The sequence below is a fragment of the Salmo salar genome, chromosome 26, assembly GCF_965601325.2.
Source record: "Salmo salar chromosome 26, fSalSal1, whole genome shotgun sequence".
Taxonomy (NCBI): domain Eukaryota; kingdom Metazoa; phylum Chordata; class Actinopteri; order Salmoniformes; family Salmonidae; genus Salmo; species Salmo salar.
The window spans coordinates 5,295,600-5,323,599 of NC_138316.1; the positions used below are offsets into that span (position 1 = coordinate 5,295,600).

A 28,000-nucleotide genomic window follows, 5' to 3' on the forward strand; every position below is an offset into this window, starting at 1 on the left:
CCTTTCGGATAGTGTCTTGAACGCACGAACAAAACACCGCTATTTGGATATAACAATGGATTATTTGGGACCAAACCAACATTTGTTATTGAAGTAGAAGTCCTGGGAGTGCATTCTGACGAAGAACAGCAAAGGTAATAACATTTTTCTTATAGTAAATCTGACTTTGGTGAGTGCTAAACTTGCTGGGTGTCTAAATAGCTAGCCCTGTGATGCCGGGCTATCTACTGAGAATATTGAAAAATGTGCTTTCACCGAAAAGCTATTTTAAAATCGGACATATCGAGTGCATAGAGGAGTTCAGTATCTATAATTCTTAAAATAATTGTTATGTTTTTTGTGAACGTTTATCGTGAGTAATTTAGTAAATTCACCGGCAGTGTTCGGTGGGAATGCTAGTCACATGCTAGTCACATGCTAATGTAAAAAGCTGGTTTTTGATATAAATATGAACTTGATTGAACAAAACATGCATGTATTGTATAACATAATGTCCTAGGGTTGTCATCTGATGAAGATCATCAAAGGTTAGTGCTGCATTTAGCTGTGGTTTGGGTTTATGTGACATTATATGCTAGCTTGAAAAATGGGTGTCTGATTATTTCTGGCTGGGTCCCACCTAGCCCATAGAGGTTAAACGTAAGATACGGTGGCAGATACATTATGTACAAAATAAGTTACAAATAACGTGAAAAAAACCCACATAATAGCACAATTGGTTAGGCGCCCGTAAAACGGCTGCCATTTCTTCCGCTGCCATCTTCACACTGATGGTTAACCTTCACACTGATGGTTAACCTCTGATCTAAAATATATTGTCATATCCAGCACAACAAACCCCCAAAACCTCCTTACTTACAATAATTTCTCTGATGTTATCATTAGTTCCACTTACTAGCTCTCCTAGGCCTACAACAATAGTCCTGGCTAAAGGAGGGCCAGGTAAACAGGTTAGTATCAGAAGGAAGTACCATGATTTCTGCCTGAATAGCCCCAGACCGGGGGTGATATATTATTTTAAGTGTGTTGTTTGTGTGCGTGTGTGTGTGTATGTGTGAGGTAGGTTGCTGCCTTAGAAGGTTAACTAATTATTACATTTACTTCACTTATACATGGACTGCGAATAAAATGCATACAGAGGCTCAGTCAAAGAAACCCACTTACAAATGTGATGGCAGTTCAGAGGAGTAGAGAGACAGGAAAAAAGGGACGGCCACAGATATGTTTGAGGATAAAATGAGTATTTTTCATTGAGACTGTACTTCCTACTTCAGTGACTATTGCGACGGAACGTTACCAAAATCTACTACCTCTCATCTCTTTCTCTTGTTTTCTCACACACAGGTTTCCTGTGCTTTATGACCCAACCGAGTCCTCAGAACAGAAAATACGAGATTTATTAGTGTTTTTTTATTTAAGATTACTCTCACCCCTCTCCTGTTCAGATGCAACAGAGTAGGAGAAGGACCCGGAATGGGAGCAGAAGACAAAGCTAGCCCCTAGATTAGTCTCTAAACTATAACTCTATGGCTGAATCTCATTCCAAAAACTCACTTGGCACACTTAGTACAATTTAATTGAATCTCTCATCTGTCTCTCTCTTTCCCTCCCTCTAATTCCTAAGCCAGAAAGTTCAGAAGTCACGTGTCCTTAGGCAGATCATCAGTCAGAGAGTAGGCAGAGGTTAGAGATGAAAGGTCACTGTGATTCATTACCAGGGTCATTATGCATTGAGGTGTGTTTGTGTGTGTGTGAAAAAATAAATAAAACAAAATATATTCATTTTAAAACACATTTTATGTTTCCTTGAGTATTACCTATGCACTTTCAGGATTTGCCTTCCCTCCTTGCCCCTGCCTGCCTTGCATCCTCCTCTCATCCCATGAGTTGACATAGAAAAGAGCAGAAGTTGTGAACTATCCCATCAGACTCCAGTCCTACCTACCTAGCTACAGGTTATAAAAAAGAGCAGAAGCTCTGAATAATATTTTAACCTAGGTCTAGTGTGTGTGGGTGTGTGTGATAACACTGTGGATATGTAGTTATGGGTGTTCTGCTGAATGTGATATCAACGTAGGAACACATACACCCATACCGGCACACTCACTTGGTCACTCACTTTCACATGTCTCTTTTTCCAGTTTTGTTGTCTGAAACTTTGACAAGTCGCTAAGCTCAAGTGGAGCATGACGGATTCTCCCTCGTCTTTCTCCTTTCTCTTCCCCTTCTCTCTTTAAATAATGGAATAAAACAACAACAGTGGGGGGAAAGAAACTAGGGAGGAGGACAGAAAGAGAGAGAAAAAAGGCCTGAAATAATAAGTAGGCCGAGGAGCGACGGAGGGGGAAATTTACAGGGCGGGGGCACGAAGATGAAAAATTAATGGCTGGCTCACGGCAGACGGACCCCCCATCAGGATGGGATTCTACGTCTGGCTCCTGAAATATGGGTCAGACAGGAGAGAGGGATGCAGGGAATGAGAGAATCGGAGCGAGCGAGAGAGCGAGAGAGAAAATCAGAGAAAGAGAATCAGAGAGAAAGAAAGCCCAACTCCATACAGAGTTATCTGGGAAAAAATGAGGGAATGAGAGAATCTGAGAAAGAGAGAGCTTACCTCCATCTAATGAGTCATTTAGAAAAAAAAGGATGAACTGAGATACAAGCTGGCAGGGTTAGCTTGGGTCAATTCCATCTCCAGAAACTCAATCCATGGAGTTGGAAACTAATCGTACCAAGTTCCTCATTCCGATCTATGTGGTGATCTCTGATAATGACTTAATGGGTGCAGAGGTGTGTGGACTGAAATCTCTCTCAACCAAAGGGTACTTATTGTGACACATTATTGTAATAGACAGTTGTGAATGTGTGTGTGCACGCGCAAACTTATAAATCCCTTTAAGCATTTAAAAATATTTTAATTAATCCAGAACATTATTTTGAAGGCTCCCTCAAGAGCCATAGTAAAGTTGAAAATAATTTCCCGGCATACATTTCCACTCACTACACTGGTAACAGGGTATACAGCAGTATGATCAGGCCAATGGAAATACTCAGCCTCTACATGGATTATATGGGACATTTTCAACCCAGTGAGTCACTCTAGTTAAAAGAAGTTGGACAAAGTCTTCATTTAGTCTGACCACTAACTACATCTCAACCCAGAGACAACTCTGACACTGACAGCTGGAGTGGATAGGGAAACATCAGTGCCCTGTGTGTATCTGCTTCCCAAATGGCACCCTATTCCATAGGGCTCTGCTCAAAAGTAGTGCACTATATAGGGAATAGGGTGCCATTTGGGATGAAGCATATAAGTACATGTAAGTATAAATATGCACCAATTCCTGACGTGTGTAAGTATATGGCGATATAAATATGAGTGTATAAATACACACACTCCTCACTCACACCCTCCCACTCTCTCGATGCTGATTTTGTACATTTGCCCACTGACAAAGAAATGATCAGTCTATAATTTAATGGTAGGTTTATTTGAACAGTGAGAGACAGAATAACAACAAAAAATCCAGAAAAACGCATGTCAATAATGTTATAAATTGATTTGCATTTTAATGACGGAAATAAGTATTTGACTCCCTCTCAATCAGAAAGATTTCTGGCTCCCAGGTGTCTTTTATACAGGTAACGAGCTGAGATTAGGAGCACACTCTTAAAGGGAGTGCTTCTAATCTCAGCTTGTTACCTGTATAAAAGACACCTGTCCACAGAAGCAATCAATACAATTCCAAACTCTCCACCATGGTAAAGACCAAGGAGCTCTCCAAGGATGTCAGGGACAAGATTGTAGATCTACACAAGGCTGGATTGGGCTACAAGACCATTGCCAAGCAGCTTGGTGAGAAGGTGGCAACAGTTGCGATTATTCGCAAATGGAAGCAACACAAAAGAACTGTCAATCTCCCTCGGCCTGGGGCTCCATGCAAGACCTCACCTCGTGGAGTTGCAATGATCATGGGAACGGTGAGGAATCAGCCCAGAACTACACGGGAGGATCTTGTCAATGATCTCAAGGCAGCTGGGACCATAGTCACCAAGAAAACAATTGGTAACACACTACGCCGTGAAGGACAGTAATCCTGCAGCGCCCGCAAGGTCCCCCTGCTCAAGAGAGCACATATACATGCCCGTCTGAAGTTTGCCAATGAACATCTGAATGATTCAGAGGACAACTGGGTGAAAGTGTTGTCGTCAGATGAGACCAAAATGGAGCTCTTTGGCATCAACTCAACTCGCCGTGTTTGGAGGAGGAGGAATGCTGCCTATGACCCCAAGAACACCATCCCCACCGTCAAACATGGAGGTGGAAACATTATGCTTTGGGGGTGTTTTTCTGCTAAGGGGACAGGACAACTTCACCGCATCAAAGGGACGATGGACGGGGCCATGTACCGTCAAATCTTGGGTGAGAACCTCCTTCCCTCAGCCAGGGCATTGAAAATGGGTCGTGGATCGGTATTCCACCATGACAATCACCCAAAACACACGGCCAAGGCAACAAAGGAGTGGCTCAAGAAGAAGCACATTAAGGTCCTGGAGTGGCCTAGCCAGTCTCCAGACCTTAATCCCATAGAAAATCTGTGGAGGGAGCTGAAGGTTCGAGTTGCCAAACGTCAGCCTGGAAACCTTAATGACTTGGAGAAGATCTGCAAAGAGGAGTGGGACAAAATCCCTCCTGTTATGTGATTGCCAACAAGGGTTTTGCCACCAAGTACTAAGTCATGTTTTGCAGAGGGGTCAAATACTTATTTCTGTCATTAAAATGCAAATCATTTTATAACATTTTTGACATGCATTTTTCTGGATATTTTTGTTGTTATTCTGTCTCTCTGTCTCTTATTCTGTCTCTCACTGTTCAAATAAACCTACCATTAAAATTATAGACTGATCTTTTCTTTGTCAGTGGGCAAACGTACAAAATCAGCAGGGGATCAAATACTTTTTTCCCCTCACTGTATCTACTGCTGCCTGAAGCTTTTTCCAGTTTCTTTCCCCGGCACGTGCACACACATGCATACACACACACACAAAGTGTTCCCCCAGGCAACAGGAGGAAGCGTGTGAACGGTAAGGTAAAAGGTCATCCTCAGAGTCAGGTGTGGTTGCCATGGGAGCAGTGACCTCCCTAATGGGAGTGCGTGTATATATGTATATATATATATATATATATATATATATATATATATATATATATATATATATATATATATATATATACACACACACACACTGCAAAAAAAATAAAGGGAACACTTAAACATCACATTCTAGATCTGAATGAAAGAAATAATCTTATTAAATACTTTTTTCTTTCCACAGTTGAATTACAAGTTTTCATAACAATCGGTAATCGGCATTTTTGGACGCCGATTACATTGCACTCCACGAGGAGACTGTGTGGCAGGCTGACTACCTGTTACGCGAGTGCAGCAAGGAGCCAAGGTAAGTTGCTAGCTTGCATTAAACTTATAAAAACAATCAATCTTAACATAATCACTAGTTAACCTCTTGTCGTTCGCCTAGGATAGGGGGCGCTACAGCGATTTTTGAAAAATATTTGTGCCCATTTTAAACGGCCTCCTACTCAAACTCAGAACTTAGGATATGCATATAATTAATACTTGTGGATAGAAAATACCCTAAAGTTTCTAAAAAATTTTGAATGGTGTCTGTGAGTATACCAGAACTCATATGGCAGTCAAAACCCCGAGACAGATCGAAACAGGAAGTGGAATTCTGAATTGCGAACTCAACTTCATCACGTTGCCTATTAATCACACAGTGAGCAATGGTTCATTGAGCACTTCCTATTGCTTCCACTAGATGTCCCCAGTCTTTACGTAGTGATTTGAGCCTTCTACTGTGAAAACTGAATGAATGAGACGCAGTGGAACGTGGTCACACGGAGAGGGCCATCACCATTATGACGCTGGCGCCCCTGGCTACCCTCCCCTTTCGAAACGTTTTGAAACACAATGCAATCGTCCCCCTTGAATCTTATTGGAGCTCTGGTTGAAAAAGGCCCTAAAGATTTATGTTATCCTCTATGGGCTAGGTGGGACGCTAGCGTGCCACCCGTGGTGCACTCCATCAACACGAGGTGCATTTCAAGAGCGGCAAATTTGAATCCAAATAAATGTCAAAATTCAAATTTTTCAAACATACAACTATTTTACACCCTTTGAAAGATAAACATCTCCTTAATCTAACCACGTTTTACGATTTCAAAAAGGTTTTACGGCGAAAGCATAAATTTAGAGTATGTTAGGACAGTACATTTACAAGAGTTGTGTGTAATGTTTTGTCAAGTCAAAGACAGGGTCACCAAAACCATAAAACCAGCTAAAATGATGCACTAACCTTTTACAATCTCCATCAGATGACACTCCTAGGACATTATGTTAGACAATGCATGCATTTTTAGTTCTATCAAGTTCATATTTATATCCAAAAACAGCGTTTTACTATGGCATTGATGTTGAGGAAATCGTTTCCCTCCAATAACCGGCAGTCAAGTCAGCGTCACAAATTAAATAATTAAAATTAGAAAACATTGGTAAAATATTATATTGTCATTTAAAGAATTATAGATTTACATCTCTTGAACGCAATCAACTTGCCAGATTTAAAAATAACCTTACTGGGAAATCACACTTTGCAATAATCTGAGCACTGCGCCCAGAAAAATACGCGTTGCGATACAGACTAGACGTCATGTTGGGGAGATCTAAAATCGAAAATACTATGTAAATAATCCATTACCTTTGATTCTCTTCATCAGATGTCACTTCCAGGTATCACAGGTCCATAACGAATGTAGTTTTGTTCAAAAAAGCTCATCATTTATGTCCAAAAATCTCCGTCTTGTTAGCACATGATCTAAGCCAGCCGGACTTCTCGTCATGAACGAGGGGAAAAAATATATTTACGTTCGTTCAAACATGTCAAACGTTGTATAGCATAAATCATTAGGGCCTTTTTTAACCAGAACATGAATAATATTCAAGGTGGACGAATGCATACTATTTTATAACGTATTGGAACGAGGGTACCCAACATGAACTCGCGCGCCAGGTGTCTAATGGGACATCATCGTTCCATGGCTCTTGTTCGGTCAGATCTCCCTCCAGAAGACTCAAAACACTTTGTAAAGGCTGGTGACATCTAGTGGAAGCAAAAGGAAGTGCCAAAATATTCCTCAGCCCCTGTGTTTTTCAATGGGATAGGTTTAAAGGTAATACAACACATCAGGTATCCACTTCCTGTCAGAAAATGTCTCAGGGTTTTGCCTGCCAAATGAGTTCTGTTATACTCACAGACACCATTCAACCAGTTTTAGAAACTTTAGAGTGTTTTCTATCCATATATAATAAGTATATGCATATTCTAGTTACTGGGTAGGATTAGTAACCAGATTAAATCGGGTACATTTTTTTATCCAGACGTGCAAATGCTGCCCCCTAGCCCTAACAGGTTATACAACGTTTGACATGTTTGAACGAACCTAAATTTAAAAAAAATGCATTTTATTGAAAGAGTAGTCCCGCAGCCGACGGAAGTTTTGGAACAGCCTTCAGAACGCGCTAACAAGAACAAGCTATTGGGACGTAAAGGATTAACTTTTTCGAACTAAAATACATTTGTTGTGGACCTGGGAATCCTGGAAGTGCTTTCCTAGGAAGATAATCAAAGGTAAGGGATTATTGACAATAGTATACAAGACTAGATTTGATATGCGATTGTTCCAAGATGGCGCAGACCAGTATTGCTAGCCTATTTTTCTGAGTATCGCATCCCCTTTTATCACAAAGTGTGATTACCCAGTAAAGTTATTTTTAAATCTGGCATTGCAGGTGCTTTCAAGAGATGCTAATCTATAAATCTTAGAATGACAATATTACATTTTAAAAATGTTTACGAATAGTAATTTAGTAAATTGTAGCGCTGTTTCACCGGATGCATTTGAGGGAAAATAGTTAGTCAACGTTACGCGCCGATGTAAAATGCTGTTTTTATATATAAATATGAACTTTATCGAACAAAAGAATGCATGTATTGTGTAACATGATGTCCTAGGGGTGTCATCTGATGAAGATTGTCAAAGGTTAGTGCTGCATTTAGCTGTTTTTTGGTTATTTGTGATGCATGTGGTTGGTCGGAAAATGGCTATGTGGCTACTTTTACGATATACTCCTCTAACATAATCTAATGTTTTGCTTTTGCTGTAAAGCCTTTTTGAAATCGGACAACGTGGTTCGATTCAGGAGAGGTGTATGTATAAAACGATATAACATAGTCCTATATTTGAAAAAAAATATTTATTACATTTCGTTATGCTAATAGCGATAGGATTTTTCGCTGGATGTCCGCATACGGGACGGAGCTCGACCAGGGGTTAACTACACATGGTTGATGATATTACTAGTTTATCTAGCTTGTCCTGCGTTGCATATAATCGATGCGGTGCCTGTTAATTTATCATCAAATCACAGCCTGATTCACCAAACGGGTGATGATTAAACAAGCACATTCTCAAAAAAGCACTGTCGATGCACCAATGTGTACTTAACCTGTTCGGGCTAGGGGGCAGTATTGACACGGCTGGATAAAAAACGTACCCGATTTAATCTGGTTACTACTCCTGCCCAGTAACTAGAATATGCATATAATTATTGGCTTTGGATAGAAAAACCCTAAAGTTTCTAAAACTGTTTGAATGGTGTCTGTGAGTATAACAGAACTCAAATGGCAGGTCAAAACCTGAGAAGATTCTGTACAGGAAGTACCCTGTCTGACCATTTCTTGGCCTTGTTGATTATCTCTATCAATTACAGGGGATCTCTGCTCTTACGTGACACTTTCTACGGCTCACATGGACTCTCAGAAGGCGGCAAAATGCTGAATCGTGGCTTTGCAGGCTCTGGCTGAAACAAAGTAGCGCGTTTGGGTAGTGGCTGGTTACAGTACTGTGAGACTCAGGCTCGTGCCCGCCTCGACCGAAAGCTTTCTTTTCCTTTGTCTGTTTACCTAAAAGGATATTCCCGGTCGGAATATTATAGTTTTTTTTACGAGAAAAATGGCATAAAAATTGATTTTAAACAGCGGTTGACATGCTTCGAAGTACGGTAATGGAATATTTCGAAATCTTTTGTCACGAATTGCGCCATGCTCGCGACCCTGATTTACCATTTCGGATAGTTTCTGGAACGCACGAACAAAACGCCGCTATTCGGATATAACGATGGATTATTTTGGACCAAACCAACATTTGTTATTGAAGTAGCATTCCTGGGAGTGCATTCTGACGAAGACAACAAAAGGTTACCTAACAATTATTTTAAGAATTATAGATACAGAACTCCTCTATGCACTCGCTATGTCCGATTTTAAAATAGCTTTTCGGTGAAAGCACATTTTGCAATATTCTAAGTAGATAGCCCGGCATCACAGGGCTAGCTATTTAGACACCCACCAAGTTTAGCCCTCACCAAAGTCAGATTTACTATAAGAAAAATGTTATTACCTTTGCTGTTCTTCGTCAGAATGCACTCCCAGGACTTCTACTTCAATAACAAATGTTGGTTTGGTTCAAAATAATCCATAGTTATGTTCAAATATCCTCTGTTTTGTTCGTGCGTTCAAGACACTATCCGAATGGTAAAGAAGGGTGACGCGCACGACGCATTTCGTTCATTTAGCCAATAATTATATGCATATTCTAGTTTCTGGGCAGTAGTAATAACTAGATTAAATCGGGTACGTTTTTTATCCGGCCGTTTTATACTGCCCCCTACCCCCAACAGGTTAAGGGTTGATCTGAGCGTTCTGTCCTAACAACAGCAGTTGTTGGCTAGCTTGCTAGCTACTGCCAGACACAAATGAGAGAACAGCTCATTGACCATTTTACTCACCCTAGCAGAGCTGGTTAGGCTGTTTTTATGTTATCCAGAGCGTTGGTGACTGCAACTATTTTGTTTGCAACAATTTACGCTTTTTTGCCAACGTTTATTGACAACAGCCATATTCATCAGGTGTTGAGCGTTCGTACATTTTGTCAGTTATTCTGTGCTCAAGCAACCAAGCTAGCTGGCTAACGTTGGCTAGCTTACTAGCTGACTAGCAAAATCAATGATGAGACCCTCTGCATGACTGAAGAAGGCAATGAGCTCCGTCGGGGTCTTTTGAAAAATGGCGGGTGGGGAAGTAAGACCTACTGCGTGATAGTGAAAGAGGGAGACAAGCCGTGTGGGGAAACGTCTTTTTTCACCCGATCTATCCAACTTATCACCTCTAAAATGTAAATAAAACACTATAAAGCGTTTATATAATGTGTCATAACATGCCTACTTGAAGGTTTGTGTCTAATTTGAATCAGGTTTTTAGGGAGGTGCTAAAGTTATCTTCAGAAGTAAACAGCTGCTGTCGCGGCATTTGAGAGTCATAATGGCTGGCAGTGATGATGCCAAAAAATGTATGCATTCAGTTGTACAATTGACTAAGTATCCCCCCTTACTCTGTCCCTGTCCCTTTCTTGTTTTTAATCTGAGAGAAGCGCTACACCTGGTGGAGAGAGGCTGTACGACACATAATGAGTTGCATTATGCTCGCTGTACGTTACGTCATGACACATCACAATTTAACGTACAGCGTCAGAGGGGTCAGTTTTTTCAACTTTTCTCCAATACTATCGGGCCATTACCATGTCAATCAACGCTTGAATAGAAACATAGTTCACACCCTGAATTTTGATGCCAACACAGTCGCTACAGTCCCATTAGTTTTCATTGCAGCCTTGTTTGAATGCCACAATTACCCAAATTTGTACGGAATGGGGTTAGTCAACAGTAAAGGCTAACTGGTAGACTAGCTAGCCAACAAATAATGACATTGCCTTCCCTTTAGGGATTTTTTTAATCCCCTATCAAGCTATGTGGTGACAGCTAACGTTTTAAAAAGTTTAGCCGTATTTTGTATTACAGGTCGCTAGCTAGCTAACTTAGTAACTTGGCTAGCTAGCAACTTGTCTAGCTAGCTTGTTCTCGTCATGAAGGAAGCAGGTAGAGTAGCTACCTGGTTGTATGGTTAGTGAAATGACAATATTTTCTTTCAATATCGACACAATATTGATTCATGATTTATGCATTGACAGTTTGAAGTGGATCACAAACCAACACGTTGGGTCTGGTCTGCGAGGGACCGCCGCTGACGACCAAATCTTGACCCATTGTATTTATCGTCTATAACAAACAGGGCGGTCCCTTTTATCAGACATACAAGGATGAATATTTCATATCATGTAAGGATATCTATTGATTTTTTTATACATTTTTTATTATACGGATACCTGCTGGGGCGGCAGGTAGCCTAGTGGTTAGAGTGCTGGACTAGTAACCGAAAGGTTGCAAGATCGAATCCCCGAGCTGACAAGGTAAAAATCTGTCGTTCTGCCCCTGGCAGTTGACCCACTGTTCCTAGGCCGTCATTGAAAATAAGAATTTGTTCTTAACTGACCTGCCTAGTTCAATGAAGGTCAAAATAAATAAATAAATTGATCAGGTAATGACTACAGATATGAGACATTTCTGAAAGTATGTGGATTCGTTCATGCCAGATTATAAAGGCTTAGATATGTCAGCATGTTGACACATATCCTTTCTGGAGTAAAAATATTCTACAAATATGTAAGCAGGTGCGTGTCTTACACGTATCTCACCCCAGATATCTCCCTGCATTCACATGGTAGCAGGAAGATTTCTGAGGTCCGAATTGGATGCATGTAGAATTGTTTTCTTTTTTTATTTAACCTTCATTTAACTAGGCCAATCAGTTAATAAGAACAAATTCTTATTTACAATGACGGCCTACAGAAATTGTGCGTGTGTGTTTCTCTGTGTGTGTGTGACTTACGACAGTCCTGTTCGTCGGAGTCATCCTCACAGTCGTTGTCCCCGTCACACACCCAGGAGCGGCGGATACACTTCCCATTGTCACAGTGGAAGTCCAGTGGAGAGCAGGTGGGCAGCACTACAGAGGAAAACACCAGCCATTAACATAGCCGAAGCAAAGCACAAGCATACACACACAAATTCATGATAGCGAACATGGCCCCATGGTCACAGCCAATACACTGAGTATACAAAACATTAAGAACCCCTGCTCTTTCCATGACATAGGATTCACCTGGTCAGTCTAGCATCCCTTATTGATGTTACTTGTTAAATCCTCTTCAATCAGTGTAGATGAAGGATTGAGACAATTGAGACATGGATTGTGTATGTGTGCCAGACAGAGAGAGAATGGGCAAGACAAAATATTTAAGTGGCTTGGAACGGGGTATGGTAGTAGGTGCCAGGCACACCGGCATGTGTCAATAACTGCAACGCTGCTGGGTTTTTCACGCTCAACAGTTTCCTGTATGTATAAGGAATGGTCCTCCATACAAAAGGACATCCAGCCAACTTTACACAATGGTGGGAAGCATTGGAGTCAACATGGGCCAGCATCCCTGTGGAACGCTCATGACATGTTGTAGAGTCCATGCCCCAACAAATTGAGGCTGTTCTGAGGGCAAGGGGGGGAGGGGTGCAACTCAATATTAGGAATGTGTTCCTAATGTTTGGTATACTCAGTGTATATAGCAACACAATTAAAAGACAGAGACAGAATGAGAAAAGAAAGTATAGGAAAGAAGCAAAGACAAGGTGATGGCAGGGAAACACACTGGATGGAGGGGAGGTTGGTTATTTATTATCCTTCATATCCTATTCTATGTGTCCATTCCCTGAGTCCAAAATTCAGTGCATTCCTCACTAACTGCATATACGCTGAGTCCGCTGTACCCATCGCAGAATGACTGGCTCTTTGTCATCAACAGATAATGAAATTACCACAAGGAGAAGGGGAGGAAGAGGAAGAAGAAGCAGAAGAGTTATCTTTCTTGTGGGCCTTCAGGCCACTAATATATACACACAAACACACATACGTGCATGCCTGTTGATATGAAGTATGACATATTGACCGTCCAACATGGACTACATGAAAAATGCATGACGTCACTGAGTAAAGCAGCCCATGCGGCAGCCAGCTATGAAGTCTGAACTGACTGAGTGAAGTATGAATGAATAATGTGTGTTTGTGTGTGTGTGCGTGTGACAGAGGCATTATGGAGTAACTGGGTGAGGAATGCCCCACTGACCCATATAGTCCTGTATGGGTCCTGTATTATTAACAGAGAGAGAAAAAGAGAAAGAAAGCAAACAAGAGAGAGAGAGAGAGGAGAAAGAGAGAGAGAGAGAAAGAGAGAGAGAGGAGAAGAAATTGGAAATACAGACATTGTTATCCTACAAGAAACATGGTATAAAGGAGACGGACCCACTGGTTTCCCTCTAGGTTACAGAGAGCTGGTAGTCTCATCCACCAAACTACCAGGAGTGAAACAGGGAAGAGACTCAGTGGGTTAGAGCAGACCTAACCCACTCTATTAAATTAGTCAAAACAGGAACATTTTACATCTGGCGAGAAATTAATAAGGAAATTATCTCAACAGACAAAAATATCCTCATGTGTGTTACCTACATCCCCCCAATAGAATCCCCATACTTTAACGATGACAGCTTCTCCATCCTAGAGGGGGTGGAGAAGGGACATGTACAAGTCTGTGGCGACCTAAATGCCAGAACTGGACAAGAACCTGACACCCTCAGCACACAGGGGAACAAACACCTACCTGGAGGGGACAACATTCCCTCCCCCACATGTCCCGCCTAGACATAACTATGACAACATAACTAACAAAAACTGGCCACAACTCCTGCAGCTTCACATGAGAGCTGTTTGAATGTAAAACATGTTTTGTTTGTTGCAAAATGCGTTTTTTGGCAGAAATGCCTTCTCGAACATGTGAACTTTCATGTGCCTTAATAACAAACTTGTATGCCATCTGTAAATATGAATACAGCTCTTAAATTACGAGCCTTGTTGGTTAAGCCACAGAAAAAGCCAGCAACCTTCCCACTAGCCATGATTGGCTGAGATAATGAGTGGGCTGGACATGCCGAGAGAGGAATTCGGATTGGTCTGTCCATTTGAGATGGTCAGTCTGTGTTGGTAATCTTGTATATCCTGTATATATATATATATATATATAGCTAAGTGTTGCTCTCCACTCTGGAAGATCAAGTTTTGAAATCAGTGGAATTAGAGTATGATAACTAAAGAGATGGAAACATGAACACACTCTTAGCGCCATTTGAACAACGAACTCGAGAAATAAGCTCATCAACTGCGTCTGCAGCAGATGTGATACCCTCTGTCATGGCATTGAAACGCCTGCTCAACAAAACTGCCAACACAGACCGTGAGGCTGTGAACAAGCGATTCGGTGGCATTCTCTCTGAGCCTCTTTACTGTGTTGCCACCATGCTCGATGCTAGGTACAAGGACCGCTACTTCGATGCAGACAAGAAAGAGTTTACGTAAAATGTTACATACACAGCTGGACAAGACGAAACGGACAGAGTGACAGTGCGCACCGAGGAAGAGGACCCACGACAGAAGAAGCCACGGACAGAGCTGAAACTTCTCGGCTTGACATGTATGATGAAATCCTAGTTGAGAATGAAACGACTGAACAAATGAACAAAACAGAACAGAAAGTAAGTGAAATAAATAGGTTTTGATTATGTTTTACTGGTAATGGAGACATACCTAAATGCCAACAAAATAACTTTTTGGTCTGTGTGGTGTGGTGTGTGTAGGGTTGCACATTTTGGGGAATATTCAGAGGTGGAAACTTTCCTTGGGAATTAATGGGAATATATGAGAATAAACAGGAATATCTGGGAATTAATGGAAATATATGCAAATTAATATTAATACTATTTAAATGTAGATGTTTTTTTGGCATTGGACATATTTACCATATCATATGGAGACAGAAACATAAACCTTTACCGTATCATAAGTAGACAAAACTGCAAATGCTAGAAATTCAAATTAAAAAAATAGTTATGAATTGAACTTTAATTAAATGAGTTGACTCTTCCACATGGGATGATTTCACTGAACAACAAAAGAAAGGGTATATTGAATGATCCATCGCATCTCCCAAAAACGTTTTCAACATACATCTGTAAAATGATAGTCAAGAAACTAAAGCTTTGGTTGTCTTCCTCTCAGGCTTCCATGTCTTCTCCCTGAACCTCCTCAATGTCCACCTCTTGAACATCAGACTAAGCCTCATCTTCACTGTCACTTTCCAACCTTGTTGAGGATGGCTCGTTGTCCGGCTCAAAAAGCCTCAAATTTGCCCAGATGGCCACCAATTTTTTAACCCTTGTATTGGTCAGCCTGTTGCGTGCTTTGGTGTGTGTGTTCCCAAACAAGGAAGAGTTGCGCTCTGAGGCAGCTGACGTTGGTGGGATTAGGAGGATAATGGAGGCAACAGGGGAAAGAGCCTCAGATACACAAAGTCCCTTCCACCAGGTGGCTGATGAGATACACTACCGTTCAAAAGCATGGGGTCACTTAGAAATGTCCTTGTTTTTGAAAGAAAAGCAAATTTTTTTGTCCATTAAAATAACATCATATTGATCAGAAATACTGTGTAAACATTGTTAATTTTGTAAATGACTATTGTAGCAGGAAACGGCAGATTTTTTATGGAATATCTACATAGGCGTACAGAGGCCCATTATCAGCAACCATCACTCCTGTGTTCCAATGGCACGTTGTGTTAGCTAATACAAGTTTATCATTTTAAAAGTCCAATTGATCATTAGAAAACCCTTTTGCAATTATGTTAGCACAGCTGAAAACTGTTGTTCTGATTAAAGAAGCAATACAACTGGCCTTCATTAGACTAGTTGAGTATCTGGAGCATCAGCATTTGTGGGTTCGATTACAGGCTCAAAATGGCCAGAAACAAAGAAATTTCTTCTGAAACTCGTCAGTCTGTTCTTGTTCTGAGAAATGAAGGCTACTCCGTGCAAGAAATTGCCAAGAAACTGAAGATCTCGTACAACGCTGTGTATGACTCCCTTCACAGAACAGCACAAACTGCCTCTAACCAGAATAGAAAGAGGAGTGGGAGGCCCCGGTGCACAACTGAGCAAGAGGACAAGTACATTAGAGTGTCTAGTTTGAGAAACAGACGCCTCACAAGTCCTCAACTGGCAGCTTAATTAAATAGTACCTGCAAAACACCAGTCTCAACGTCATCAGTGAAGAGGTGACTCCGGGATGCTGGCCTTCTAGGCAGAGTTCCTCTGTCCAGTGTCTGTGTTCTTTTGCCCATCTTAATATTTTATTTTTATTGGCCAGTCTGAGATTTGGCTTTTTCTTTGCAACTCTGCCTGAGGTAGATTGCTGCTATAACTTGATGACCCTTCACATACCAAACCATTTCCTTGGCTCTCTTGTAGATTGTATCCATTGTTTTCAGTGCCTTGATGTCCTTGAGGAGCAGATTCAATGCATGTGTAGCACAGCCAATGGGTGTGCTGTGAGGGTAGGACTCCTCCACTTTAGGCCAGTGCAAACACCAGTGCAAATACCTTCTGTGGTCCAAGGTCATTGATGACTGCCTTCAGCTCATCTGCAATGTAGAGACTAGTGTGTTTGTGTTGTTCCTTGGGTCTGTGCTCTTGTAGAATACTGGTTGAGGGGTGGAGATGATGTAGTTAATTATTCATTGCCCATGAACATTCGACCACCCATCAGAGATGATTGCAATACAGTCTGCTTTCTCTATGATTTGCTTGACCTTCATTGAACTCTGTTGAACTCTGCATCCAGCAAATGAGTAGATAAAGCATGTCTGGTTAGAGGGGTGTATGCTGGGCGAAGAACATTCAGAAATCTCTTCCAATACACATTGCCTATGAGCATCAGAGGTGAACCAGCTGCATACACAGCTCGAGCAAGATATTCATCAGCATTTCTCTGACCATGTTCCTCCATTGAGTCAAAAAAACTTCTGATTCCAGGACGTCCATGAGCTGTTGCTATTGAGAAGGTGTCCGATTCATCATTTTCACCTCGAATAGAAGTAGAGGGACTTTTGTCAGAGGTTGTTTGTTGTGAGCGCCGAGGCAACTTTATGCACTTGGCCAGATGATTCCGCATCTTTTTTGCATTCTTCACATATGAATTGGCACAGTATTTGCAAATGTACACAACTTTTCCTTCTACATTAGCTGCAGTGAAACAACTCCACACATCAGATAGTGCCCGTGGCATTTTCCAGTAAAAATTTGAATTAATAATAAAATACAATTCCATGAACAGATAAATAGTTAAGCAGTTAGATTAAACAACTCCATTGTAAGATAAATGTTTTAAAATTAAACGTATGGAAACAGGAGAATTAACACTCCTCAGTTAGCAGGCTCAAGCAAGTTAAAACCCACATGGTAGCAAAAACTAACTAGCAGAAATTGTTAACAAGTTAGAAATTATTTAAACAGACTTTACTGTAAGCTACTATTTACTAGTTAACAACTATGGGCTAAGCGTCCCACCTACTCAACAGCCAGTGTAATCCCGTGGTGCGTTATTCAAATTCCTCAAAAATACAAAAACTTCAATTTTTCAAACATATGACTATTTTACACCATTTTAAAGACAAGACTCTCGTTAATCTAACCACACTGTCCGATTTCAAAAAGGCTTTACAACGAAAGCAAAACATTAGATTATGTCAGCAGAGTACCCAGCCAGAAATAATCAGACACCCATTTTTCAAGCTAGCATATAATGTCACATAAACCCAAACCACAGCTAAATGTAGCACTAACCTTTGATGATCTTCATCAGATGACAACCCTAGGACATTATGTTATACAATACATGCATGTTTTGTTCAATCAAGTTCATATTTATATCAAAAAACAGCTTTTTACATTAGCATGTGACTAGCATGTGACTAGCATTCCCACCGAACACTGCCGGTGAATTTACTAAATTACTCACGATAAACGTTCACAAAAAGCATAACAATTATTTTAAGAATTATAGATACAGAACTCCTCTATGCACTCGATATTGTCCCATTTTAAAATAGCTTTTCGGTGAAAGCACATTTTGCAATATTCTCAGTAGATAGCCCGGCATCACAGGGCTAGCTATTTAGACACCCAGCAAGTTTAGCACTCACCAAAGTCAGATTTACTATAAGAAAAATGTTATTACCTTTGCTGTCTTCGTCAGAATGCACTCCCAGGACTTCTACTTCAATAACAAATGTTGGTTTGGTTCAAAATAATCCATAGTTATATCCAAATAGCAGCGTTTTGTTCGTGCGTTCAAGACACTATCCGTAAGGGTAAATAAGGGTGACGAGCATGGCGCAATTCGTGACAAAAAAAATCTAAATATTCCATTACCGTACTTCGAAGCATGTCAACCGCTGTTTAAAATCCATTTTTATGCCATTTTTCTCATAAAAAAGCGATAATATTCCGACCGGGAATCTGCGTTTAGGTAAACAGACGAAAGAAAATAAAGCATGGGGTCGACTCGGGCACACGCCTAAGCCCATTGTCCTCTGATCGGCCACTTGCCAAACGCGATAAAGTGTTTCAGCCAGAGGCAGCCTCGATATCGTTCTGCTTTTTCCCGGGCTCTGAGAGCCTATGGGAATCGTAGGAAGTGTCACATTATAGCAAAGATCCTCAGTCTTCAATAAAAAGAGCCTAGATGAACAACTTGTCAGACAGGCAACTTCCTGCATGGAATCATCTCAGGTTTTGGCCTGCCATATGAGTTCTGTTATACTCACAGACACCATTCAAACAGTTTTAGAAACTTTAGGGTTTTTTCTATCCAAAGCCAATAATGATTTGCATATTCTAGTTACTGGGCAGGAGTAGTAACCAGTTTAAATCGGGTACGTTTTTTATCCGGCTGTGAAAATACTGCCCCCTAGCCCCAACAGGTTAACTAAAAATCATGTATGTATGTCATATAGAATATATTCACCCTACCCAGTATTGTAATCAAAACTTACCAGAAAGCATGTAGTCCTTGGCTCAGGCAGTGTAGTAGTGTGGGCTCAATAGCATCTCACTAGTGTGCAAGATCTTGAGAATCAGCTGTACATGTGATGGAAGAGTGCACTGTGCATGCAGAGGGTTGCAATTCAAATTGGGGATAGTTTAACCAAAATATGCCACAAGACCTAGAATTGCCTTGTGTATCCCACAAAAAAGGTTCACTCTTACAAGCTAACTTTTTTGATGAATTTAAGCAAAATTCCCCAAATTCCTGGGCTTAACTTCCCATTGAAAATTTTCCGGAAGGTTTCCGACCCTTTGCAACCCTAGGATTGTCTGTAACCTTTATTTAACTAGGCATGTCAGTTAAGAACAAATTCTATTTACAATGACGGCCTACCCTGGCCAAACCCAGACGACGCTGGGCCAATTGTGTGCCACCCTATGGGACTCCCGATCATGGCCGGATGTGAAACAGCCTGGATTCGAACCAGGGACTGTAATGATGCCTCTTGCACTGAGATGTAGTGCCTTAGACTGCTGCGTCCATGTGTGTGTGTGTGTGTGTGTGTGTGTGAGATCAAACTATATTACTGTACTAGAATGCTTAAAAAGGCCGCAAGGAAAATACATATATATATATATATATATATATCGGTATCGGCCAAAAATGTCATATCGGTGCATCCCAAGTATTTAGTCAATAATCCCCTTCTCCCTCCTCTACCCAGAACCATCTCGACTCTCCAGAATGATAGGATGAATAGTGGTCACATCTGTGCAGTGGTGGTAGTGTCAATTACAGTGAGTTGAATCAGTGACGTGGAGAATGAAACAGTTCAGTCACAGTTCAGTGAAGAGTTACTGTAGAAGTAAAGAGCTGTGTGTTCGTGTCTTAACAAGAGTTTGTAGAACTTGCCCGAACCACTGATACAGGGACAAAACTTTTTTTGCCTTTATTAGTGGATAAGGTTAGGATAGGGTGTAGGGTAATCTGATCCAAGAGCTGTGTTTAGGGGCAACTTCTACCATGAGATTATTTGTATTAGCACTCTAGCACAGTCTTTGAGCTAGCACCTAACACTGAATTCCCTTTTCAAAGTTTTCAATATAACATCTTTGAATAATTCAACTGATCTGGGTGACAGAGAGCACAGTGTAAATACACACGTTTGCAGGCAGGGCACCCACAAGCATAAATTAAACAAAGAAACACGTCGCCATAAAGTATAAAAAACATTTGTGCTCACACAAACACACACATGAGCAATCACACACAAACAATGTTGTAGTGGAGGGTAAATGCACACAAACTGCACTTACGCAACGTTCCTATTTTGCGTGAACGTTTATCCCACTGTTTGCAGAAATAAGCATTGAAAGTATATAGAGCGTTACTTTACTCTCTGCAGATGGCAAACAACATTTACCCACCTATTTTTTACCATTACATTACTGCACACACACAGTTGAGAAATCTAACACACACACACACACACACACACACACACACACACGCACACACACGCACACACACACACACACACACACACTGCATGTCTTGGCTGTGGTATCAGATGGATCATTTGGGAGTTGATGAAGTCTCCTCCTAATGCTTCGATGCCTGCTCAGCTCCTCTCATCCCACTGCATTCCAAGCGCGCACAGGCACAGCACACACAAATCCACTTTTGCTCATCTCTCTCCAAGGTCTAAGAAGCAGAACGTGCTTCAACTTCACCATATCTCCCAGGGTGTCAGAGTGTAAGCCACACACTCTGACTTTGCCTTTCCCAAGGCTATTCCTGGCAGAGCCACAGGATTCAAACTCACATTCCAACCAGTGTTCCCACACACCTGCCATTCCCATCACCATTATGCACACACATGTGCAAACACACGGGCCACTTGGTTTATGGTGTGGGTGAGTGAGAGCGAGAGAGAAATACTGTAGATAAAAAGGAAAGGTGTGTACAAGAGTCTCTCTTTCTCGATCTCCACCCCTTCTCTCCCCCTCTCCTAAGGAAGAGGGGGACGTTTTATGAGATGAATGTGGGAGGTTTTTGGTGGCTTGGAGGAGCAAAGTTAATGGGCTCTCCTTTGCTGGAACAGAGCTACATCAAGTACCCCTAATGGGACCAATATACTGTCTGAAGAAAAATGTGGCTTTTCAATCACATTGTAACTACTATACTATTTACCTATACCTATTTTATGTATGGAAAGAACATAATTGACTTTGAGTATTGGCAAATGTAATGGACACTTACACACATAGCAAATCTGTGACATGAACTCACTCTAGTAGAGATTTATAGGTGGCTGGCTCACCTTCAGAATACCTGCAGGGACGGTCTCTTTGCCTCCGACTTGCTCTCTCTCTTCCTCAAACAAACTCTCTCGCTCTCTCAAACTCCCCTTCTCGCTTTCTCTGTCTCACACATACAAGCCCTCTCTCGTACTCTCCTTCTTGATAACCGTCTCTCTTAATTCAGTTCAATTCAATGGGCTTTATTGGCATGGGAAGCACATGTTTATATTGTTTATTGTCTATTCTATTTGCTTTGGCAAAAGGGCAAAAAACAATCAGTAAACATTCCACTCAAAGTATATAGACCTTTCAAATGTTATATTATTGGCTATGCACAGTGTTGTAACGATGTACACTCTCTCTCTCTCAATTCAATTCAAGGGGCTTTATTGGCATGGGAAACATATGTTAACATTGCCAAAGATAGTGAAGTAGATAACACACAAAAGTGAAATAAAAAATACAATGAACAGTAAACATTACACACAGAAGTTCCAAAGGAAAAAATACATTACAAATGTCATATTATGTATATATACAGTGTTGTAACGATGTACAAATGGTTAAAGTACAAAAGGGAAAATAAATACATCTTAAATATGGGTTGTATTTACACTGGTGTTTGTTCTTCACTGGTTGCCTTTTTCTTGTAGCAACAGGTCACAAATCTTGGAGCTGTGATGGCACACTCTGGTATTTCACCCAGTAGATATTGGAGTTTATGGATTTGTTTTCGAATTCTTTGTGGGTCTGTGTAATCTGAGGGAAATATGTCTCTCTAATATGGTCATACATTTGGCAGGAGGTTAGGAAGTGTAGCTCAGTTTCAACCTCATTTTGTGGGCAGTGTGTACATAGCCTGTCTTCTCTTGAGAGCCTGGTCTGCCTATGGTGGCCATTCTCAAAAGCAAGGCTATGCTCACTGAGTCTGTACATAGTCAAAGCTTTCCTTAAGTTTGGGTCAGTCACAGTGGTCAGGTATTCTGCCACTGTGCACTCTCTGTTTAGGGACAAATAGCATTCTAGTTTGCTCTGTTTTTTTGTTAATTCTTTCCAATGTGTCAAGTAATTATCTATTTGTTTTCTCATGATTTCGTTGGGTCTAATTGTGTTGCTGACCTGGGGCTCCATGGGGTCTGTTTGTGTTTGTGAACAGAGCCCCAGGACCAGCTTGCTAAGGGGGCTCTTCTCCAGGTGATGGCTTTGTTATGGAAGGTTTGGGAATCGCTTCCTTTTAGGTGGTTGTAGAATTTAACGTCTCTTTTCTGAATTTTGATAATTAGCGGGTATCGGCCTAATTCTGCTCTGTATGCATTATTTGGTGTTTTACGTTGTACACAGAGGATATTTTTGCAGAATTCTGCATGCAGAGTCTCAATTTGGTGTTTGTCCCATTTTGTGAATTCTTGGTTGGTGAGCGGACCCCAGACCTCACAACCATAATGGGCAATGGGTTCTATTACTGATTCAAGTATTTTTTTTGCCAGATCCCAATTGGTATGTCGAATTTTATGTTCCTTTTGATGGAATAGAATGCCCTTCAAGCCTTGTCTCTCAGATCGTTCACAGCTTTGTGGAAGTTAGCTGTGGCGCTGATGTTATAGTTTTTTGTGTGCTCTAGGGCAACGGTTTCTATATGGAATTTGTATTTGTGGTCCTGGCGACTGGACCTTATTTGGAACATCATTATTTTGGTCTTACTGAGATTTACTATCAGGGCCCAGGTCTGACAGAATCTGTGCAGAAGATCTAGGTGCTGCTGTAGGCCCTCCTTGGTTGGTGACAGTAGCACCAGATCATCAGCAAACAGTAGACATTTGAAATCAGATTCGAGAAGGGTGAGGCCAGGTGCTGCAGACTGTTCTTGTGCCCTTGCCAATTCTTTGACAGACAGTTGAAGTCGGAAGTTTACATACACCTTAGCCAAATACATTTAAACTCCGTTTTACACAATTCCTGACATTTAATCCTAGTAAAAAGTCCCTGTCTTTGGTCAGTTAGGATCACCACTTGATTTTAAGAATGTGAAATGCCAGAATAAAAGTAGAGATAATTATTTATTTCAGCTTTTATTTATTTCATCACATTCCCAGTGGGTCAGAAGTTTACATACACTCAATTAGTATTTGGTAGCATTGCCTTTAAATTGTTTGACTTGAGTCAAACGTTTCGAGTAGCCATCCACAAGCTTCCCACAATAAGTTGGGTGAATTTTTGCCCATTCCTCATGAAAGAGCTGGTGTAACTGAGCCAGGTTTGTAGGCCTCCTTGCTCTCACATGCTTTTTCAGTTCTTTCCACAAATGTTCTATAGGATTGAAGTCAGGGCTTTGTGATGGCCACTCCAATACCTTCACTTTGTTGTCCTTAAGTATTTTGCCACAACTTTGGAAAAATGCTTGGGGTCATTGTCCATTTGGGCGACCAAGCTTTAACTTCCTGACTGATGTCTTGAGATGTTGCTTCAATATATCCACATAATCTTCCTCCCTCATGATGCCATCTATTTTGTGAAGTGCACCAGTCCCTCCTGCAGGAAAGCACCCCCACAACATGATGCTGCCACCCCCGTGCTTCACGGTTTGGATGGTGTTCTTCGTCTTGCAAGCGTCCCACTTTTTCCTTCAAACATAACGATGGTCATTATGGCCAAACAGTTCTATTTTTGTTTCATCAGACCAGAGGACAAAAGTACGATCTTTGTCTTCATGTGCAGTTGCAAACCGTAGTCTGGCTTTTTTATGGCGGTTTTGGAGCAGTGGCTTCTTCCTTGCTGAGCGGCCTTTCAGGTTATGTCGACATAGGACTCGTTTTACTGTGGATATAGATACTTTTGTACTTGTTTCCTCCAGCCTCTTCACAAGATCCTTTGCTGTTCTTCTGGGATTGATTTGCACTTTTCGCACCAAAGTATATTCATCTCTAGGAGACAGAACGCGTCTCCTTCCTGAGCGGTATGATGGCTGTGTGGTCCCATGGTGTTTGTACTTGCATACTATTGTTTGCACAGATGAACGTGGTACCTTCAGGCATTTGGAAATTGTTCCCAAGGATGAACCAGACTTGTGGAGGTCTACAATATTTTTTCAGAGGTCTTGGCTGATTTCTTTTGATTTTCCCATGATGTCAAGCAAAGAGGCACTGAGTTTGAAGGTAGGCCTTGAAATACATCCACAAGTACACCTCCAATTGACACAAATGATGTCAATTAGTCTATCAGAAGCTTCTAAAGCCATTATATCATTTTATGGAATTTTCCAAGCTATTTAAAAGCACAGTCAACTTAGTGTATGTAATCTTCTGACCCACTGGAATTGTGATACAGTGAATTATAAGTGAAGCTCGTGCTACTAGGAGCTCGTGCTACTAGGTGACCTAAACTGGGACATGCTTAACACCCCGGCCATCCTACAATCTAAGCTTGATGCCCTCAATCTCACACAAATTATCAATGAACCCACCAGGTACAACCCCAAATCCGTAAATACGGGCACCCTCATAGATATCATCCTAACCAACCTGCCTTCCAAATACACCTCTGCTGTTTTCAACCAAGATCTTAACGATCACTGCCTCATTGCCTGCATCCGTAATGGGTCCGCGGTCAAACGACCACACTTCATCACTGTCAAACGCTCCCTAAAACACTTCAGCGAGCAGGCCTTTCTAATCGACCTGGCCCGGGTATCCTGGAAGGATATTGACCTCATCCCGTCAGTAGAGGATGCCTGGTCATTCTTTAAAAGTGCCTTCCTCGCCATCTTAAAAAAGAATGCCCCTTTAAAAAAAAAAATGTGAACCAGGAACAGATATAGCCCTTGGTTTTCTCCAGACCTGACTGCTCTTGACCTGCACATCCTGTGGCGTACTGCATTAGCATCGAATCGCCCCCGTGATATTTCAGGGAAGTTAGGAACCAATATAAACAGGCAGTTAGGAAAGCCAAGGCTAGCTTTTTCAAGCAGAAATTTGCATCCTGCAACACAAACTCCAAAAAGTTCTGGGACACTAAAGTCCATGGAGAATAAGAGAACCTCCTTCCAGCTGCCCACTGCACTGAGGCTAGGCAACACTGTCACCACCGATAAACCCACTATAATTGAGAATTTCAATAAGCATTTTTCTACGGCTGGACATGCATTGCACCAGGCTCCCCCTACCCCGGTCAACAGCCCTGCACTCCCCACAGCAACTTGCCCAAGCCTCCCCCATTTCTCCTTCACCCAAAAACAGATAGCTGATGTTCTGAAAGAGCTGCAAAATTTGGACCCCTACAAATCAGCCAGGATAGACAATCTGGACCCTCTCTTTCTAAAATGATCTGCCGAAATTGTTGCAACCCTTATCACTAGCCTGTTCAACCTCTCTTTCGTATCATTTGAAATTTCCCAAGATTGGAAAGCTGCCGCGGTCATCCCCCCTCTTCAAAGGGGGCCCAAACTGCTACAGACCTATATCTATCCTACCCTGCCTTTCTAAGGTCTTCCAAAGCCAAGTTAACAAACAGATTACCGACCATTTCGAATCCCACCGTACCTTCTCTGCGATGCAATCTGGTTTCAGAGCTGGTCATGGGTGCACCTCAGCCACGCTCAAGGTCTTAAATGATATATCATAACCGGCCTCGATAAGAGACATACATTACTGTGCAGCCATATTCATCGACCTGGCCAAGGCTTTCGACTCTGTCAATCACCACATTCTTATTGGCAGACTCAATAGCCTTGGTTTCTCAAATGATTGCCTCGCCTGGTTCACCAACTACTTCTCTGATAGAGTTCAATGTGTCAAATCGGATGGCCTGTTGTCCGGGCCTCTTGCAGACTCTATGGGGGTGCCACAGGGTTCAATTCTCGGGCCGACTCTCTTTTCTGTATACATCAATGATGTCGCTCCTGGCCTCCTGGGTGGCGCAATGGTCTAAGGCACTGCATCGCAGTGCTAGCTGTGCAACTTGAGATTCTGGATTCGAGTTCAGGCTATGTCGCAGCCGGCCGCAACCGGGAGGCCCAAGGGGCGGCGCACAATTGGCCCAGCGTTGTCAGGGTTAGGGAGGGTTTGGCCAGCAGGGATATCCTTGTATCATCGCACACTAGTGACTCCTGTGGCGGGCCGGGCGTAGTGCACGCTGACACGGTTGCCAGGTGCACGGTGTTTCCTCCAAAACATTGGTGCGGCTGGCTTCCGGGCTGGATGGGCAATGTGTCAAGAAGCAGTGCGGCTTGGTTGGGTTGTGTTTCGGAGGACGCATGGCTCTCGACCTTCACCTCTCCCGAGTCCGTACGGGAGTTGCAGCGATGAGACAATACTAACTACTACCAATTGGATACCACAAAATTGGTGAAAACAAAGGGGTGAATTTAAAAAACGTTTTTTTTATTTTTTTTATTTAAATGATGTCGCTCTTGCTGCTGGTGATTCTCTGATCCACCTCTACGCAGACGACACCATTCTGTATACTTCTGGCCCTTCTTTGGACACTGTGTTAACCTCTCTTGGGTAGGGGGCAGTATTTAGAATTTTGGGTGAATAAGGTGCCCAATGTAAACTGCCTGTTACTCAGGCCCAGATGCTAGGATATGAATATGCATGGTATTATTGGATAGAAAACACTAACGTTTCCAAAACTGTTCAAATAATGTCTGTGAGTATAACAGAACTGATATGGCAGGCAAAAACCTGAGGAAAATCCATCCAGGAAGTGGGATATTCTTGATGTGTGTAATTGTATGCCTATACAGTATGTAATGGGATAGGACCCAGATTGCAGTTCCTATGGCTTCCACTAGATGTGAACAGTCTTTAGACATAGTTTCAGGCTTGTTTTCTGAAAAATGAGGAAGAATGAGACCATTCTTTCAGTGGACTGTAGAAGGAAGCAGAGCTGGTTTGCGCGCGTGACCGATTGCGCGCCCTTATTTTTCCTTTCTATTGAAAACGCTATTGTCCGGTTGAATAATTATAAATTATTTAGACAATAGACAACCTGAGGATTGATTATAAACATCGTTTAACATGTTTCGACGAACTTTACCGGTACCATTAGGATGTATTCGTCTGCATGTCGTGCCCGCCTTTGAGCCAGTGGATTACTGAACAAAATGCGCCAACAAAACAGAGTTTCTGGGAAATAAAGAGGGAATTTATCGAACAAAATGAACATTTGTGTAACAGGGAGTCTTGTTAGTGCAACCATATGAAGATCATCAAAGGTAAGTGATTAATTTTATCGCCATATCTGACTTTTGTGACTCCTCTACTTGGCTGGAAAATGTTTGTATGCCTTTGTAAGCGGGGCACTGTCCTCAGATAATCGCATGGTATGCGTTCACCTTAAAGCCTTTTTGAAATCTGACACAGCGGCTGGATTAACAAGAAGTTCATCTTTAAACCGATTTATAACACTTGTAACACTTGTTTTTTCTGATTGTTTAATTTGACTTTTTCTGTATTTTGAATTTGGCGCTCTCCAACTGCTCTTAAATGCAAGTAAAACTAAATGCATGCTCTTCAACCGATCACTGCCCGCAACTGCCCACCCGTCCAGCATCACTGCTCTGGACCGCTCCGACTTAGAATATGTGGATAACTACAAATACCTAGTGTAAATTCCGGACTATAAGCCACAACTTTTTTCCGAGGCGCTGAACCTCGCGGCTTAAACTATGGACGCGGCTAATA

General features: G+C 41.7%; 1 protein-coding gene across 5 annotated transcripts in view; it reads right to left on the bottom strand.

Annotated features, from left to right (window-relative positions):
- LOC106587054 (low-density lipoprotein receptor-related protein 4) overlaps positions 1-28,000 on the bottom strand; it is a 274,954-nt gene that overhangs the window by 100,952 nt on the left and 146,002 nt on the right. For all 5 annotated transcript variants that reach the window (XM_014174937.3, XM_014174938.3, XM_014174936.3 and 2 more), the window contains exon 3: positions 11,926-12,042. In XM_014174937.3, the coding sequence (XP_014030412.3) occupies positions 11,926-12,042 (117 nt within the window). The remainder of the gene's footprint in view (positions 1-11,925; positions 12,043-28,000) is intronic.